Source organism: Camarhynchus parvulus, chromosome 4A, assembly GCF_901933205.1.
Source record: "Camarhynchus parvulus chromosome 4A, STF_HiC, whole genome shotgun sequence".
Taxonomy (NCBI): Eukaryota; Metazoa; Chordata; class Aves; order Passeriformes; family Thraupidae; genus Camarhynchus; species Camarhynchus parvulus.
In genome coordinates, this window is record NC_044600.1 from 4,296,046 (window position 1) to 4,316,460 (window position 20,415).

Genomic DNA, 20,415 nt, shown 5'->3' on the forward strand with positions numbered 1-20,415 from the left:
CCAGGTTAGCTGATGTGATAAGGAGCAGAACCTCCCAGCAGCAGGATGCTGATAATGATCCCAGAGCCTCTCATCCAGCAGCTCTGAGCTCCTGCAGGCAATGCCATCCCCTCCTGAAATGCAGCACAGACACAACGTGCCTGTCCATTAGAACAGAGTCTTGTGCCCTGCTCGATGGATGATGCAGCGCCACCCTCCCCCGGGGTCTGCACGAGGGGACCAGGCCACAGCTTTTAACTTTGTTTTTCAAAGCATTCTGGCTGCTTTCCATCACCCCAGCCTGCTGGAATCTGTTTGGATCACACTTTGATCAGGGTAAAAATGGAAATACCACCATGATGGCTTGGTTTAATAGGGATTTAGAAAAATGATCAGTTTCTGAGCTGTAAATCCCATATTTACCTTTACATCAGCGTGTCCATTTCTAATTTGATGTTCTGCAAACCAGTGTCAGTGCACCTGTACACAAACAGTGCTTTTCACTTCATAGAATCACCGAATCCCAGAATTATTTGGGTTGGAAGGGACCTTAAAGCTCATCCCCTTTCACCCCTGCCATGGCAGGGACACCTTCCCCTATCCCAGGTTGCTCCAAGCCCTTTCCAACCTGGCCTTGGGCATTTCCAGGGGCAGCCACAGCTGCTCTGGGCACCTGTGCTGGGGTCTGCCCACGCTCACAGCCAGGAATTCCTTCCCAATATCCCATTTAAATCTCCCTTGATTCAGCTCAAAGCCATTCCCCCTGTCCTGGTACTAAATGCCCTTGTTTAATTAAAAATTTCAGTTGCATATTTGCCTCTGTGTCTTTTATCAGAAGTCATTGCAGCACTTGTCCACAGCAGTCCCAGACTGCCACATCTTTTTTTTTCAATTTCTAGGATTTCTAGAGAGGTTTTGTTTCAATTCCTGTTGGTATCCTCCTCATCTATAAGCATTTATTGATTTTTAGAGCCAAACCAACAAGTAAAAACACAGGAGTGGGAAACAGGAATTGCAAAGAGGCAAAATGGAAGATAATGGAGGTTGGAAATGAGGCTGGCTTTAACAAGCTCTGCTTTAACAAACTGCTGTAACAAACTCTGCTTCCTTGCTTGTTAAAATTGGTTCTATCAAGACAACCCTTGGCAGATCACTATAATTTTTAAAATTAAAAAAAAAAAAACAGACTACACCAGTGCATGACTGCACTGTGATCTAAAGCGTCCCTCAAGAATATCTCCTAATTAAACTGCTTGATCAGTTTTATTACCTTACTCAGTGCAGCCAGCCTGCAGGAGGGACTGACACTTCTGTGGCAAGGATCCTGCACTGCAAGAGTGGATTTCTTTTCAGAGCTCTCTCTCTCTCACCAGCCTGATTTTTGGGTCAGGTTTACCTGTGTGTGAGGTTCACTAAAACAAGCTTAACTTCAGCCAGGTTTAGGAGACATATTGCAGAAAATTTAAAACCAAAAAACGCTCTTCTTCTTGTGTTTTATGGTGCAAGGGGTGTCAGAGCCACTGGGATTGAGAACAACACAGATCACAGAGCAGCCCAACTGTAAATACTGTGGAATTCCTGATTCTTCAGAAAAAATCTCAGTTACTGTCCCATTCCTAAGATTATTACAGGAGATTAAGGAAGACAACATAAGTTGCTTTCAAATACAAAATTTCCAGTACTTTTGAGGCATCTTATGAATTTATCTCAGAGCATAACTGATCATCTAGATATGCAAATCAAGATTGTTTGCCAAAAGCCCTTGACTACAGGAAGTGGTAAAGTGTCCTTCAGACCAAAATAGTATGAAATAATCTTACCTTCAAACTCTTCTGCTCTTCTTGGATGTTTTTGGAAACCTGGATTATTTTTAACTCTCCAAAGAATCACAGTTCCCGTTTCAAAATGTATTTGGCCAATATTTTAACATACCTACTACATGGTACTTTTTCTTTTTTTATTCTGAGAAATTTATGGGTTTTCTCTGCACCAAATCTTAATTATGCAAATTCTGTTATCATTTTGGGAATGCTTAGTCATGGAGCTTCATTACCATGTTTTTGGGGATGGTAACTGTGGAGTAGAGAAAGACAGTGGCTCCAGAAGAATTAGTGATGGTCTGACAGTCAAATATAAATTTTTCTGGGACATCCTGAACTGCTCCAAATGGATAATAATTATGTTATCCGGCATGGATGCCTACTAGGGTTAACCATAGGTGCAATTGATATTTTCCTGCTCTTCCACCACTGTTGGTTATTTCACGATGAGGACAAACAGAGACTGTTCCAGGCTTTACCATTGTGCTACAAGGGTTCATTTTGTCCTTTTATGTGACAGCCTGCCAGTTTACAGGCAAAAACAATAAAAAAAAGGAAATATTATCTATCATTTTCCCCTGGAAAGATGGGATATTAATGAGATTTGAAAGAATAATTTGATGAGAATTTCAGCAATTCAAATCAAGTATGACATTGGAGGGTGAAAGGAAAGCAAAGAGCACTGGGGTGAGTCCTGGCAGGCTGACAGTGCACAGAACTGGGCAGCTTTGGTTCACCTGGAATTCCTGCCTGCATGTCCTGACAGGGAAGCTGGAGATCTATCAACCTCATAATGGGATATTTAAACCCCTTTGATAAAATGGCAAAGGTTATGTGGAATTAACCCATTCCAAAAGCCAAGGTTCCTCATCTACCAGCATCCTTTTATTCTAAAAGTTGATCATAAAAGAAAATGGAAATATAGAAAATGTTTTAAGAAGAAACTCCGCTGGTTTGATACCAGAGGAGACCTTCTTAATGAAGAAACTACAGATCTACCTTCAAATAAATAAAATGTGGCCAGGGGGGACACACAAAGAGCCATCCACAGAAAATGGGGAATAGAAAACTCCTTTCCACGTGCTGAGTGATATTGATGGCTCTTGGAATGATTCACAGATTGAATTAAAACACTTCCATTGCAGGATCATTTGAGCAATTTGGTTTTTAGTTAAAGTATTGCCTCATTGCTGATATGCAAATAATGATTGCTGCTGCTGCCACAAAAGGCATTGATAATTTGGTCTGAGAATTGTCAGATAAACAAGAAATAGTTAATATGATGTCCCAGTGTATGTTTCTGTCAGCAGGTGATGGCTTCCTCAGCACATTTCCCAAAGTTTTTAAGTCCACTTATGAAGGATTTGAGAAGGATCTTCCTCCATTTTCCAAGATTTTGTTTTTAGCTTAACCTTTAAGTTTATCTTTCTTTTTCTATCCAATGTGGAAATTTCCTGGCTATTATTCTAATTTATCTTTTTGTTACTGAGATAATTCTTTGTTACATTTCTTGATGGATTATTCACTAACTCTTTTCCTTCTCTAGGGTTTATTTCTGCAAGAACAGCATTGCTGAGCTACTGCCCTAAGTGCATCCATTTCTTTCTATGTGACATTCAAGTAATGAATACTCTAAACTCTGTTGGTTCTGAACTTCTCTTACATGGCTCTACCTGTTCCCTCCAACCACATGATACAAATGCAAATTTCAAGGGTTGTTTCTTTGCTTTCAGTGTCTTTTTCCTCTGTAAACTACAAAGTTGGGGTTTTTAGTAACTAAGGGAGTTTCTCAGTGTGGCTTGGCAATGAACAATTGAAATCTCTTGACAATGGGCAATTAAATTCTCTCTCAGTGTTCAGGAATTGAGGGCATTTTCAGGATGGTGCTGAGTGATCAGTGACAGATGCCTGCAGAGGCCTCTCCTGGATTTAGGAATGTGCAGCACATTCCTGTGTAAACTCGTGGGATCCCAGACTGGTTTGGGTGGGAAGGGACCTTAAAGCCCATCCAGTGCCACCCCTGCCATGGCAGGGACACCTTCCCCTGTCCCTGGGTGCTCCAAGCCCTGTCCAGCCTGGCCTGGGACATTCCAGGGATGCTTCAGCCAAAACTTCTCTGGGCAGACTGTGCCTCCCTCTCCACTGGACAGGATTTCATTATTGGATACCACTGCTTCTCCCAGGGAAGCAGCATTTCATGGGCTGAAAGAGACCTGAGCAGCATCCAGGCTATTCACAGGAGATTTTAATGAAGAATCAGTGAAACAGCAACATTTGCCTTCTTCCAGCTGCCACCTAAAGCTCCCAGGAGCTGTGCTTGGCTTCTTGAGCCCGGTGGTTTTCAGCTCCCCTGGGATTTTGGATGCACTTCACTTCCAAATCGCTGCAGTCCTCTCCAAGATACTCAAAGCTAGAAAAATTTGACGTTAAATGAGCAAATTCCTTCACAATCTAATGTTTATTGTCCATCTCATTATGAATGAGGCAAGAAAAATGCTGCTGGAGAGAAATGTGAATAAAGAGGAGAGAGGCCAAAAGGGAATGGGGGAAGCTGGTGGGGAGAGAGAGAAGTAAAACATGCTTTAATTCAGGTGCTCATTGGCATGTCTGAGCTGTCAGGCTGGCACCCCTGTCTGCCTGTACTCAGAGAGTTTTCCACGTAAAAGAAGCAGATGTGCCAAATGAATCTTTTCTAGAGCTGTAGCAGTTTCAGCACACTTATAAAAAATGAAATTTCTGCCTTAGGAACTCCTGGAATCCCCACACTTTTTCTAGGCTTTGTTTGGTGCTTAGAATGAAAGAGATGGACATATTTGTAGGGAATAAAGCTGAATGTATTTTGTAAAATTACTGCCTGCTACGTTTTATTTCAAACATGCCACCTACGTTGGAACTAAAAATGCTCCACAGTCTTTTTATAATTCATCTTTGCTGGAAAACAGTTGGTGGAGAATTTGAGTAGGAAAACCCAAACATTGCAGTGGCCTTGAATCCTCCTGAGCACTTCTTTGCAGAGGGTCAGTGAGGATATGTTTTGGGAGCGGTTTGAGTGTTAGTTAATCAGAAATAATTTCATTTTGATTCATCACTAGAGCCCTTCACAAATACAACCCCATAATTTTTACCTCTCTCTGAATCCTCTAAGAGTAACTCCTGAACCTTCCCTTTCCAGCTCCTGCCCTCACTGCAATGGCATCAGGGAAGAGAAAGTCACGTTCACTAAAAAAACAAAACTGGGAAAGTAGCAATTGCAATTAGTAATGCAAAGCAGCATTTAGAAAATATCTACAGAATCACTCTGGGTGGAGAGGATGAATGTAGATTATTGCTCAGCAATATTTGATACTACTGTGGTTAATTCAGTCAAATGGTTCATTTAATATCAAGAGAGTCACTAATTACAGCAGCAGAGCCACAACCTCCATTTCTGTCAGTGTGGCAGGACAGCAGCTCTGAAAGAATGGCACTAAAAGGACAAACTCTGCCTTTTTTAGCTTTGAAATCTTTGTAGGTGCTAAAACAATTTTGCAAAAGGACAAATCTGAGTTTACTTTTTGCTTTCCCTTTTTTCCTTCATTGCAAAGAGGAGCACAAGACATTGAACCCCTCAGAATGAGCCCCAAGGAGATTTCTCAGGCAGGAATATTTCCTTACCCAAGCACAGTGAGCATTTAGAAGCATTCCTTGAGGACAGGCCCAGGGAACAAGGAGCTGCCTTCCCTTGGGGTCTGAGACAGGATGGAAGCAGAGATTTGCTCCCCCATCTAGGCAGGGTTTTCCATGCACTGAAATGATATTCATAATGTGTTTTTCTGCACAGTCCAATGTTTCTCAAACTGTCTTCCAACCTAGGCAGCCAGGAATCCTGTAGCACTGAGATGTTCTGCTCTTTTTCTAGGTAATCCACATTTTACAAACTGGTGGCAGTGTCACACACAGAGTTCTGTGTTATGGCACATGGGCTGATGTCAACCCTGCCAAAGGAAGGAAAAATTTAGAAATTGGAATGAGCGGGGCAAGAAAATCTGGGAAGAAACCATGAAAGCATCTCATTGCTGAGGAGGATCCAATGTCTTTGCAGCTTCCTGACACACAGCACCTCATTTAATGTGGTCTGAAAGTGTCATCCACAGCAGCCAACTTATCCTGAATTTTACTTCATCAGGTAATTTTACTTCATCACTGTGAGGTAATGGAGAGCTGGAGAAGGCTGAGCTCTCCTGAAATTGCATTTCTACTCTGCCCTCCCTGGGGTGGTCAGGACTGGGGGGAAGTTGGGGATTTTGCATAAATTTAACACATGGTAAAGGTTACAGGGCCCAGCAAGGCGTGACACATTGTCTGACTGCTGATATTAAGCTGCGAGACAAAAAAGTAAATTTCTTTACATAATGACCTGAAAGATTAGTTATGCTTGATAAATGTGACTTGAGAGACCTTCCTTGAGCTCAGACCTTGCTCTGGGAGCAGAATTACATTTCTTAAAAAAGGTCTGAACGTATCTGCTTTACAGATAGGGAAATTTCAGAATACAGTCCTAAATAACCTGATCATAAATACAGACCATTAAATTGCTAAATGCTGCTGAAATCTTTTATGGAGATAGTGTTAATCCAGTTGGTTCTTGGAAGATATATAGACCAGTTTCTAATTGGTCCTCAAAGTGGAGTTAGTGAAAGTCAGGTAATAGTGATAGGGATGCAGAAATACCTCAGCCAAAATAATTTCCATAGAGAATTAGAGATAGACCTGATTCAGGAAGGTCTTTGTACAACATTTACCTGTGGGCCAGCTGGCAATGACCCCAAGCATGGCTGCAGTCACTGGGAAGACACAGACTGGAGCCATGGGCTCAGCCATGGTTTTGTTGTCCCTCCAGGCTGCCAGTGGTGCACAAACTGAATTAAAGCTGAATCAAAGCCTTGAGGGCACTGGCTCTGGGTAATCCTGCTCTGTTTCATACCTCAGCCTCTGGGGCAGGGAGGAATGGGCCCTTTGGGAATGTTGGTGGAAGTGGAGCAGGTCTGGGTTCGCTTCTGGGGCTGCAGCTCTGATGATCACCAGCTCTGCTGCTCTCCTTGTGAAACACAGCAGGAAAACTTCTGAACTTGGGACATTTGGGCATCATCCCCCGTGGTTATTCTGGGAAATGCAAACTCTGAAATATCCAGGAGGAAGCCAGAGCTATAATCTCTTTGGGACTTTCCACATTTCAAAGATGAGGGTGATCCCCATGCAAGAAACCATCTCAAGGTCTTGTCTGAGCTGGTGGAAGCCTTGAGAAGACATTAGGTCACTCTGCTGGGGACAGACTGGGCACAGAAACACTTCCAGAGGGACACTGGAGCTCTTCTCAGTTGTATTCAAAACCTCCTACAAAAGGAATGGCCCAACCTGCCTGGACAGCTTATTCCAACACTTAACCGTGCTGAATATTGGGAACTTGTGCCTTGAAATCTGACCTTTAGCACTTGCACTGCACAGCTGTCAACTCTGAGGTGAGCTCTGCTGACCCTTTAAAAGCAAACAGCTTACAGCACTCAAGAGTTGTTCACAAAATTCATTACTGAGGAGCATTAAAGTCCCAAACTTGTGAGAGAAACTGGGGAGGAATTGCAGGCAATTCTGATTCAGTGACTTAGAGACAACTGGAAATGTGGTGCCAGTGGAACACAGGAATCCAAGGGGGAGCCACAAGAGCAAATTGTTTGTTTCAGTTGGACAAGTGGCGAGAGCAGAGGAAAACAGTGAAACCTTTACTTTAGAACAGCTTGGAAATTGAATTCTAATTCTGCATTTGTGGCTCAGGTCTCTCCCAAACCTATTTGTCTTCAGAAAGAGCTGAAAAGATGCTATAAAACCTACATTTTTCTAAATAAGGGATGACCTCAGTTATCCACTCCAGTTTCAAATTGCATCTGGTGGAATTGTGCCCCTGCATTATGGGATGCTGAGGTCAGGAGGCGGATCAGGGAAGCCCAGCATCCCCCAGCTCAGCACCCACAGGGTGAGACAGGATCACAGTGCATCCCAGTGTGCTTCCTGCACGTTCTGAGGTTTGATAAACATCATGTCCTGCACAGAGAGGAGGCTCCCTGGCTGTGGCACTGCTCCAGCACAGGTACTGATCTAATGGGCAGCGGAGGAAGAGGGAGAGGGGTTTGCCGGAGCCCGGCAATGTGCCGGGAATGTTAACGAGTCCTCTCACGTCATCATCCTCCCCTCCCTCCCTCCCTGCCTTCCCTTTCATGAGCCAGCCTGAAATCAGGGAATTACATGCTAAGGAAAACCCTTCAGCTAAACATATAATTATTCTGCACAGGATCAGTGCAGCATAGTTAATCAGTTTACCAACTGAATTAATTTTTATTTTTTTTATGTCTGCATCTCCTGTTGAGGGTGCAGAAATTCTGGATTTAAAGGGGAAAAAATGGCTCGCAGTTGTGAAATGAGTATCTACAGCAGACCATTTATTAGGAGAGAAACCTCCACTGCAGGCTGTTTTGGCAGACAAACCTGTCAGTCCCCAGGACTTTGAATCACTGACTCTGTGTGGAGTTATTACAGGTACTTAAGGAATAGCTGGTTTCCCATTTTAATTTTCAGCTGTTCAATAACACTGCATTCTCTGAAAGTTACAGCAGTATTTCATTGCATTGTGTTTCATTTCATTTCCTCGGACTGCTCTGAAAAGTGAGTATTTATTTGGACAGAGGTGTCACTTCCCTGTAAATGAGTTCACATTTTAAATGACCTACTTGTAAACTGCTCCCCTCAGGAAGTACAACATCTCCAATGCTCCTGCTTGTAAAAGTACAGAGAACTCCCCTCAGATTTTGCCTCCAATGAAACACAAACTCTCACCTTTTGTTAATTCAGTAAGACATCCTAGCTCCCCTCTGCACCCCAAACTCTGTACAGGACTGCCCTGCTCAGTTAAAGGGTTAAAATGGATGGGTTTGGGTTTGGCTGATGACCTGCAAAGTGCCTCTGCATTTCACAGAGAGCTCCTGTGCCAAAAAGCAACCAAAATCCCCAGGTAAAGCATTCCAGATGCACATCTTGGAGGGCAGCTTGCCATTTTCTCCCATTAATATGTTAAACCTAATCCAGGGAAAATCGACCAGTTAGAAACCACTCTGAGCCTGAAGGCACTGGGGAGCTTTATGGGTAATGTTTGTTTTCCAATGGGGAAATCTGAGCAAGGCAAAGGTTTTTCCTAAAAATCTCTTTCTTTTGGGTCCATAGAAAACATCCCCAGGAAAACAGGTAAGTTATGTAAGAAATGGCTGTAACCAGGGAAAACACCTGAAAACCATTTGGAGAGCTTTAAAATGTTGGAAAATTTGGGGGGAAAAAAAGGAATACTGACTAAAAACTGTTGCTAAAAATACCTCCCCAGTTAATGTTGTCAGCTCCTTTGAAACCTTCCCTTTTAACCACAGCGCTGCATCTGCTAAACTTAACAAAATATGTTTGTATAGAGACAAAAGTATGCAGAGTTTTAACTTCTAGAACCCCTGAGAGCCTCAGGAATGAATTTCCCCAGACTTGCATGGCCTTTTCAGGTTGTCCACACCATCAGATGCTGTTCCCTAATTGAATTCCAGTTGAGTGCGCTCCCGAGAAGGGAGCTGGGGATAAATACAAGATGCCAACTTGTCATTACAATGTTCCTTAAAGCCTACCAATTTTTACTTTTTTGGCAAGTAACATTTCCTAAAGGAAAAGAACAGAAGGGTGTCTCCTCTTGTGGGGGGGGCTCAGGCTGCAGCTGCTGCTCTCATGGGATGCTGTAACCAGGACACGTTCTGGGGACCTGGGTCTCAAGCCATTAACATCATTTTTGTGGCTTCCTTCCATCTTCTCTACAGTTATTTGATGCTTCTGGTACGCACTGCTAGTTAGTTTCAAAGCATGGGCTTTGCTAACAGATTTTAGGAGTAAGTTCTAATGGCTTCAAGGGATATGATAAATGCAAGTTTTAAAAGTGGGTTGCCATCATTTCCCTGTGAAATGTCATTTACAATCTCCACAAATAAAACTAATTGTCTACACATTTTTAAGCCCCCCAAAGGTATATTACAGAGGCAATATTTGTTCCATTGTTTATTAACATGTTGCTATCTACAGTCAAGATAATACTCATTCCTAAAGTGGTAATTTTTTGAAAGTGTCTTTAATTTATCTCTTGATGCTGTGAAAGAAGTGACCTTTCAGAAGAGAAGAGCTACATAAAATCTACCTTATCACTGCCAATCACTGCCTGTGCAGACCTTCAGCCTCCCTGGCACATGGATTCAGCACAGTGACTGCAGCCAACAGAGCTGAGCTGCACAACACATGGAAATTACAGGCAAACAGTGGCCACAGTTGGGCAATTTTTGCAAAGTAAGGTAGTTATAAGTAGTTTTAAACCGACTCTGGTCTGTCATTTGTGTGGGTTAGGTCTTTCCTTTGGCTGCAGCTGAACAATGCATCTGCAAAGGGATAAAAAGGAGGCTTGTAATGTTAATGTGGGGGAAATGGACAAAATGTGCAACTTTCCTGTTTGTGGATGTGCAGCTCATGCTACCAAGGAAAATATCAACGTTGTGAATACTTAATGTTCACTGCATTATATTTACTAATGCTTGAACACAGAGCACTGACAATGCTGCCTACTCCAGATATCCCTGTGGATGGTGCACTGTGCAGGCTGGTATGGAAATCCAACTGTCAGGCAACTCCAGACATGTAAAAACCTGCTGCTTGTGTGACCTTCCTCCACTGCACATCATGGATTGCTGCTCCCCAGTATGTAATAATTTTGCCTCAGAAAAGATAAAAAAGTAGCAGGAAGTAATTTTAAATTTAGCAACAAGTATTCTACATGTTTTGACACTTCATTTACACTATAATTCAAGTAAGGAGTTAAATTAGCAGAGGGATCTGTCCACTTTTTAACTCTTTTATGTACTGGAAAGGAAAGTGTGGGTCAGAAAACTCCTCTGCAAATACATTAGGATTTGCTATCATCTAATGACATTGGAGCCTGGGAATCAATTCTATATCTAAAGGTTCAGGATCCATCCCAATGACCTGCTTAAACCCTCCCAATTACCCCGAGTTCCCTAACACCTGAGAAACAAAGTACATCCATTCCCCCAGACACCGTTTGCTTCACAAGACTCTGTGCTTGTAGAGGAATAATTAGCTGATAATGGCAACGTGTCTGATGAGCACCAAAACAGCCCAATTTCAGCGAAGTGTGGAGATGCAGCTCAGCAAAATGAGATCAGACCCATTCCCCTATTAATGAGAATACTTTGAAAGCCTTAAGGACATTCAAGTGGGCATCCAATTCAACCCTCCCATAGAGTTCGGTCATCACACTACAGGAATCATTTCCACGAGTAACCTACACCCCAAATTTGCACCTCTTCTCCTTATATAACAACGATCCCCCGTGGCTGGAATGATTTGTCTCAAAGACAGGCAGCTCATCAGAAGCACTGTATAACAACACTAATGCATCCCACTGTGGGAATACAGTGGGGGCAATTCTCCCCCCCTCCACTCCGCAGAAATTTAAACCACTTATCATGAGAACAATCCCTCGCCCTCCCATCCATCCCGGTCTGTTTGCAGCACAGCCGAGCATTGTCAGGCAAAACATGTCACAGCTGACGGCTGTGTTGTGAAGCTGCGAATGTGCAGGGAAATCATCATTCCTGTCAAGTTATCCCGGCGAGTTTCCCCGCTCAGCCCTGCGCCTTCCACTGCCGCGGACGCGGAGCCTCGGACGCGCGGCTGGGCAGCCTGGACAGGACAGGACACGTCCCTGGAGGAGCCTGGACAGGGCAGGACAGGTCCCTGGAGGAGCCTGGACAGGGCAGGAGCCTGCACAGGGCAGGACACGTTCCTAGAGGAGCAGGATGCCTCAGTCCAGCCCCCGGCTCCTGGTGCTCCTTGTGGTACCCAAAACTACAGAGCAGCGCTGCACAGCCACTGCATCACATCACCTGATATGAGCAAACCAGACCTAACCAGGGCAAATTTAAAGCAGCCAAACATCCCGACGTTACCCTGTGCGAGGCATAATGGAGCCGTGAGACACAAACACTTTGTGTCTGCATTGTCCAACAAATGCAGTTGATCCCTGCTCCGCTGCCGGCAGCAATTCCCAGAGCACGGCGCAGCTCCAGCAGCCTCTCCTCAGCCCTGTCTCCAACAACTACTGGGCAAAGCAGCGCAGGGATGCTCGGAACTGAATAAACTCTTCCCAAAACAAAGAATGCGAGAGCACGGATGCAAATTGCCAGGATCCCAAGTACAGACAATACACGGCAATAAACGATCCTACCTTTCATCCAATCCACTACTTGCTTGGGCGTCCACTTGCTAATAGGTTCCATAACGAGAGCCATCATCAGATCACTTTATCATTCACACCAAAATCGGGGGAAAAAGGAGAGAAAAATTGTATCAGAGCATGGCTGGGCTACGAGAGCAGTCGGATTTTACAGTGCAGTTCAAAGAGAAGATGATGCTTTGTCCCTCCAGGTTCCTCCTGCACTGATTCAGTAATGTATAAAATTACACTGCTTGATCAGCTCTGGCACCTCCCCCACTGCACACAGCCTGCAACACCCGGAGCACCGAGCCAGGAAATGGTGCAGTACAGACTTACTTACCAAAGCCTGTGCCCGCCGAGCACGGCACGGATCAAACATGGATCACACACGGAGCGATGCTCGCTCCGCACGCCGCGCTCGGCCGAGCTGCTCTGCTCCAGCCAGCCCCGGGATCCTCATCAGGGAAAATGTCACTGCTGGAACTTGATAGCAGATTGTCTCGGCTTCATTGTGAATATGCTGACTGTCACTCGGCTTAAAGTGAGGATAGAAACGTCAGGATATCGCCTGGCATCTGGCAAAATGCTGAGCAGCTCCATCTTTACAATGCGAAATGTTGCTGGAGTCTTGTACTGTGTAATCATGTAATTCAGAATGTCAAACACAGTATGAAAAGTCTTACCCAAGAAAAAAACTGCTGGGAGAAAACTCTCTTTTTTTTTTTTTTTTTCTGGCCACATTCAGAGCCAGGATATTTCCTCCTATGAGCTGCTCATTTTGTAGGGGAAGAATGACAGCATTGAGGGGGCAATTTGTACTGCTACAGCACTTTAGGATAGACAAGTACAGCAAGTATTTTGACTCTCAGTACTGGGATCATTAGTCAATGTCTCCCTTTTGTTATGAAGGGAAAAAAAATGTTTTAATTATTCCTAATCCCGAAGTTTACTACCCTTCTGACAGATGAAGGTGAAACATTTCAACGAGATGTGCCAAACAGCACTTTTTGGACCTATTTGTGACCCTCTTCACCTCATGCAGCTCAAATTCTGCATCCTGTGGCTGAGAAGGTGCTGCAGGCTCCAACCTTTTGTCTGGGATCTGCAGCCCCACTATTTTATGTTAAGGGGAGAAACTCAGAGACCAGAAAAAAAAGCAGAACAAAACAGTTCCACCTTTCTCTTCAGTGATCTTTCCTCTGTGCCTTTTCCTCCAGCACTGCTCCACGTTTCCCAGCACATCAGGGGAAGAGGATGGTGATATTCTGCTCCCCTGGGGCTGGGCTGAAGTCCCCAGGCTGAGATCTGTCCTCTCTCTCTCTCATACAGAGGAACATGAAATAGCAATGGAATTTTTATCACAGAATCCCAGGGTGGTTTGGGTTGGAAGGGACCTTAAAGCCCACCCCATTTCACCCCCTGCCATGGGCAGTGACACTTTCCACTTGCTCCAAGCCCCATCCAGCCTGGCCTTGGGCACTTCCAGGGATCCAGGGGCAGCCACAGCTGCTCTGGGCACCCTGTGCCAGGGCCTCCCCACCCTCACAGGGAGGAATGCCTCCCTAAAATCCAATCTTAACCTACTCCCTGGCAGTTTATTCTCCACCCTTTCAAGGCTCTTTTTGATATAGTTAAGGATGCAGACAGGCATCCTTCCCCCCACTAAAGCGTCTCCAAAGAGATGTGCCATTCTCAGCTCAGTGATGCACTCTATCCTTTTTTATTTTTCTTTAGCTTGGGAAATAGTGTGATTAGTATTCTATGATGTATTTGGAGTGCTCAGAGCAGAGATCTTCTCTACAAAAGGATTCACATCAATTCTCCTTCAAGAAGGCTCAACAGCATGTCAGCTTCCTTTCTGAGTTTTGGGAGACCACTTTCAGTAGCTTCAGTTCTGTCTAAATAGCTGTTTACAATGGACATCATAATGACAAAGCTCTCAAAGGCACAATACTTCTCTTTTTAGGCAATAGTGGGCTAGAATTGAGAATAAATATTTCTATTAGCTATTGGAAACTGTACAAGTGGTTTCGGAGCTATTCTTTCTTCAAATTCTTAATTTTTTAAAGTTGAATACCAGCATGATAGAATTTGAGATAAGCTATGTTGTGGACAAACTTGGTATTTTGACATTTTTGACATTTGCACAAAAAAAAATCTTCATTCATGATTGTTTGGACTATTTCCCTAATTCCTGTCATTTGACAGACATTCTGTCAATGCCCCTTTGTCTCACATTTCCTACCCAGGCTTGACTGGGCACTTTTTTAATATATTTGGACATATTTTTGAAAGAGGATGAAGCCTGAATTCAAAGCTCATCAATGTCAATGGGAATAATTCCACTCATTTAAATTGTCCTTGGATGACAAAAGAGGCCTCCAACTATTATTTTGGAATCAGGACTTCCATTTTCACAATGAGAACCTTCTAAATCTTTCATGTCCTGTTACTGAGGCTCCTCCCCCCAAAGAAGGTTTGCATTTTCATTTATTCCCAGGGTTATTCATGGTGCTGGCTCAGGCAGGAGCTATAATTTGGCTGGAAGACCCTGGCTGTTAGATTAAATTCCTGTGATTTTCATTGTCATCACCAGTCACAGTTTGCCTGTATTCTGGGATTTTGCAACCTTCAGGACAACCATCTACATTTTTGTTCTACTTCTTGGAGTTAAATATTCAAAGCTGTTAAAAAAGCTCAGTTTCTCTCTTTCCTGATGATTTATTCAGGTTCATTCTCTGTTGCAAAGATCAGTGCACATGGCCCTGGTTTGTCACGAATCATTCCAACCCCAGGGAAATGTTCCTTCAACTGCTCCCAGGGGTGTGTTTAGCGTGGCAGCCCATGGATGGTTCTACCTGGGGATTTCCTCAGCTTCTTCTTTTGTTGTTTCCAGAAAGATTTATTCCTCACACCCATGGGAATGTCACAGGACCGTGGCAAGATCAGGAGAGGAGCCTGTGGCAGGCCAAGGGACTCAGTGATGGATCCAGCTGAGCGCCAGAAAGGCCAAATGGAGCCCGGACTGTTTCTGGAGCCATGGTTCAAGTCAGTTCAGAGCACTTCTTGATACAGGTTGTCCCCTCTGCCTGCTGAGGTAATAGCTCTGGAATGAGAAATCATGGAATTCACCCCTGCACTGAGCTGTCACCTCAGCCTGACAGGCTCCCTCACCATTCCTGCCAGCCTTGGGTCACTGCAGTGGGATCAAGTGGCTGAAGTCACTAAATGAGGAAATTTTTTAAAAAATAGGCAAAACTGTGCAATCTCTAAAGCTGTGCTGTGTGTTTTCTTTTCTGCCTGTTTATTGCAGGGCTTCTGCCTAGATCTATCCCCCACCCTACCTAGCACTGCTTCCTAATGCCAACATAAAAGCAACAATGCATTCCCATGACTGTGTTTTTCTTCCAGGCTGAATGTAGCAAATCAAGAGAAAAAAGATCAAGGAACATCTTTCTCACTATTATTCTATCTAGGTCATGTAAATGAGAAATACTTTCTGACTGAAGTCTGCATAAGCATTGGAGCAAAGGGAGGCATTTGAAAGGGAGAAAGGAAGCAGAGCTTTCACTATGAAGCAACGTTGTTGTCAAGGGCCTATATAAAATAATCTGGTAATTCCAGCCCATAATCATCGCTGCTGCCTTTGACAGCAAAGGCCTAAGGCTGAACAGACTGGTGGAAAGGTTTGGAGTCCCTCCTCCTTCCCTGCAATAATGCTGAGAGTGCTGTAGCTTTTGAGCACTGCCTGGTATCTCTGGGATTGCTAATTAAACCATCAGTCTCTGTATTTTCATGGTCACTGTGGGAGGCAGTTAAATGTTCTTGTGTATTTCATGGCCAGTGATAACTTTCCAATTAAGGATTATGTTCAAATCTGGTACCATAGCCATTCTAACACTTAGAACAATCATGTATTTCTCGCAGTTTTCATTTGGTAACAATTATTCCCATCTTCTTTGATGAAGAAATAACTTGCATGTTGTGAAATAAGTCCTTTAGGAGAGGGTTAGTTTAATAAAGTCTTGACACGGCATTTGATGTCCATTATGGAAAAACAAGAACATGCAGTTCCAGATTAAATAAGTCATGAATGCCTTGGAAAAGTGGTATGTAATGTTATAACTTAGGACATCTATAATTTATATTATTAATGGAAAAGTAAGCAAAATCTCCAAGGAAATGACTGTTGAACTCTTGGTTATCACTAAAGCTTTTTATCACATAACATTCATATATTGTACAGCTTTTTTTGTGGAAAAGAACATATTCTTAAAAATGGAGCTAAACTGTTTTGGTCAGTTCTGTTCCAGGCCAGGTTCTGCCTGATGTTGCCTCCAGCCCTTGAGACACTTGTTGGGAGATGGCAAGAGAAGTGCCTCTGGTGAAGTTGCATGAGAGCAATAAATGTGCTGGGAGGAACAAAACCCAGCTTAGGTTTGGGATAGGGATTGACAGATTCTCCTATTTAGGGATAAACCTCGGCCTTACTTAACCCTGGCTTTACAAACCAAGGGGCTGGGCTCTGTTCTCACAGGACAGGCTCCTGTGCTTTGAGCAGCCGGGGAATAATTCCACTCATTTAAATTGTCCTTGGATGACAAAAGACGCCTCCAACTATTATTTTGGAATCAGGATTTCCATTTTCACAATGAGAACCTTCTCATTGGGGGTGGGCTGTGAGGAAAGGGTTTGGATCATTCCCAGCTCCCAGAGAGGGTCAGTGGGGAGGTTCCACATGATCCATCAGTGTTTATTTCAGATCACAGGACATTCTGAGCTGGAATGGACAAGGACCAAGCCCAACTCTTCAGTGAGCATCCAGGGATGGAATCACACCCGTGGTGTTCTCAGGACCACACTCCAACCAGCAGGGCCAATCTCTTGGGTGGGGTTTGGGTGCATTGCTGTGCCCAGAGCAGCTGTGGCTGCCCCTGGATCCCTGGAAGTGTCCAAGGCCAGGCTGGACAGGGCTTGGAGCCCCCTGGGGCAGTGGAAGGTGTCCCTGCCATGGCAGGGGTGGCACTGATGGGCTTTAAGCTCCTTCTGACCCAAACCATCCCAGGGTCCTGTGATTCCCCAGCACCCCCACAGCCGAGGCTCCTTTGCCGAGGTTCTCTGTCCCAGGGGAGGCACCAGCCTGTCCTGGGTGGGATTCTGGTGGCTGTGGTCCCTGCTGGCCGTGCCCGGAGCCCCGGGATGGGCAGGATGCTGTTCCACATTCTGGAGTGCCATCTGCTGGCTCCGCACCCGCCGGCAGCTCCGGCAGCCTCCCTTTTAATAAGCCCCACTTAATTAATTAATTAATTGCATTTCATTTTCACTGCTGTTTTATCAACATTACATTTTTTTTCCACAGGAACTCACTGTAGTCTTTGCTTTTCCATCACAGGTATTAATATCCCAGTTTTTACATGGAGCCTCATTAGAAATTTATATATTTTCACACTCCATTAGATGATAAAACTGCTTTATTAATGTGTGTTAGTCATAATTTATGAACTTTACATTAATTGAGTATTAAAACACCCTTTAAAATGGTCTGGAAATCAGGGCTAACATTACAAAAATGCAAGAAATACTTGGTTTCTCAGGAATGTAGATAAATAATTTCATTATCACTTGCTAAAAAATGTGTCTTGGCATGGCTGAGATGGTTTTGTGCGCTGCTTTTTTCTCGGTGTATTTTAGTGTTCACAAAAGCTCCTCCTCTGACCTCTCTTGGGACTGAAATCCTCTATTTAGCCAAAGAACATGTACACCATGAGCAGAGGCACTGCAAACTTCCTCCTGTCTTGCATCACTTTCATCATAACATCACCTTTTTTTTTCAGGAGCTGCCCTTTAGCTGTTGCTACACTTCCTTGACATCAAGAGTAGCTTTTCTATAAAACAGGTTCTCTAGATTACACATCTTGTGGAAAAAACATCACTTTTTGCAGCCCTATCCAGAGTTTTAAATGCAACTGAAATGTATTAATGTCAAAGATATAATGTAGAAAATTAACCAAAAAATTATAATTCTTCTCCAAGAGAAATCCACTGATTTCAGTGAAGACATTATGAAGTTACAATATGGGTAATTTCTTCTCATAGAAGATGAACTTTGTGTTCTTTGACTCAGGCTACAAATGAGCAGAGAACACTGAATTTTTTTCATATTAAGGGAAACAAGATCCTCTGTTTTCAGCCTGTTTGTTGATATCACCAACATGTTTAGAGCCTCCCAAAGAGCCCCAAATAAGAGGGAATGTTCCCATCTGGGAATCCCCGAGACAACCTTCAAAGCAGAGATACAAGTGATGCCTTGTGGAGGCTGCCCTAGAACAGAGGCTGGACGGAGCTAAAGAATAAAATTGGGATTTATTAAAAGGATCTTCTCCATGGATCCAGCACAAGAGCCCAGCCAGGGCTGCACCCAAGATGAACCAAAATGGTCCCAAAATGCACGACTGGGCATGGGGTCTGTCACTTTGATCAGTTCTGCTCCACTTGCATCTTGCAGTTCATTGTCCCATTCCAGCTTTAGCCCCTGCAGTCCCATCCTGCTTGTTTTTCTCTCTCCAGCCCACGGTGTTTGTGCTCTTGGACTGAGATTTGGATCATTTGTCCTTGGTCCCCAGCTGGAGCAGGAATTGTTTTGTCTCCCTGCTCTGTGCACAGAGCTCACCATCCCCTAACAAGAAGCTCAGACTCGCACACTAAAGCAGCACAGAATCTGAAAAATATAAAAGCCAAAACCTGAAGCATCACATGAAGAAAGTCCCTTGAAGCAGTGCCAGGGGAAGAGGCTTCCACCTTGCCAAGGAAGTTTCCATTTGGGGACTTGTGCCACCACCACGAGTCACTGCTTCCTCCCCAAATAAACTTCATGAGGACACAGATATTTGGGTGATATTTGGGTAATGTTAACTTTGAGCTGCTGGGAAACACAGAGCACAGGAGCCTCATCTGATTCACTGATCTCTTCAGTTTGCCATCACCAGTTTGGCAAGCAGGGCAAAACTGCAGACAGATCCTTTGTTATCATTTTCCTGCACAGAATTCCTCCAGGAACAGCTAAAAAGTTCTGCTCAGTTCAGAACTGACTACAGGAACTAAATTAAGGAGAAACAGGGAAATATCTTGCAGCAAGTCTCTTTGAGCCTCTCATGCAGCTTCAGAGGGATCCTGTAGCACTGTGCAGGCAATTCTATGCTCAGAATGGATTCACTCTCTTAATTCAGTTTTCCATGACATGGAGCATACAGTACTGACAGTCACAGGGTCAGCATGAGAATTTCTGAGGGCAAAACTGGGCAATCTCTCTCAAAGTAAGTTCCAGCTCAACAGAAATCATCTGTATGATGCCAAATTTATTACATGTGGATCAATGGCCTTTATTTTGCAGGTATTATGGAGATCAGACTAAATTTTCAGAACTCTCCTTTTTGACCCTAAAATCATAGCACTCCTTTTCTTCGAAGAAAATAAAATGTCAGAATATTTATTACTACAATATGTTTAATTTCCTGTCAATACATCCATATTCATTTATATACAATATGATTGGTATTTGCCTTTTCCCTTCCTCTGGTAAATAAATGGAAAATATTTATTTGATAAAAATGGAATAAATGTTCAGTGTACTTGCTCTGCAAGAATCACATAACAACTTTTAAGCAATAAACCATCTGCTTCTCACTACATTAGGTAAACGATATTACTTTGGGAAAAAAGCAGTAATAATGGAAAACTTGACAACAGTAATAAAACTTCCAAACTATTGATACCAGATTCCCTTGCAATTCATTATGTGCTGGCTGGAAAGTTGGCTTTGAAGCACAAGTGCCTGTTGATTTTCCTAAAGCATTCAGAGAAACAACTCAGAATATTCAGTGATTCTGTGAAACTTGGGCTGTATATTCTGTGTGACATTTATGGTGTGAAGAAAATACACAGCAATGTTGGAGATGGACTTGTTTTCCATTGAGGGACCCTCAGTGTGGTGGGAGAGGAGGGACAAGCTCATGCCCAAGTGTCCAGGAGAGCCTGGGTGCACTTCGGGCCATTCCACTGAGAAAAACCATTTTATTCGTTTGTGTTCCATCATTATCTCCTTCTCCACCATCCCACGGCAAAATGTGCCTCACAGAAATGTCTGAGCATGGACTTCAATATTCAAAGAGTCATTTTGCCTTGCAGAGATATCTGATGGGGTGACCCAGAGTGTGCTGGCACGGGGAATGTCAGATTCATAACATTGTGACAATTATTATCATCCCATCTTCTTTTTCCCCT

General features: G+C 43.6%; 1 protein-coding gene across 1 annotated transcript in view; it reads right to left on the minus strand.

Moving 5' to 3' along the window:
- The window catches only part of LOC115914760 (connector enhancer of kinase suppressor of ras 2-like), a 161,900-nt gene extending 149,386 nt beyond the window's left edge, over positions 1 to 12,514 (minus strand). The window contains 3 exon segments of the mRNA XM_030967499.1: positions 12,145 to 12,218; positions 12,476 to 12,496; positions 12,498 to 12,514. Of these exon segments, the coding sequence (XP_030823359.1) occupies positions 12,145 to 12,218; positions 12,476 to 12,496; positions 12,498 to 12,514 (112 nt within the window).
- Positions 12,515 to 20,415: the final 7,901 nt, after the last annotated feature.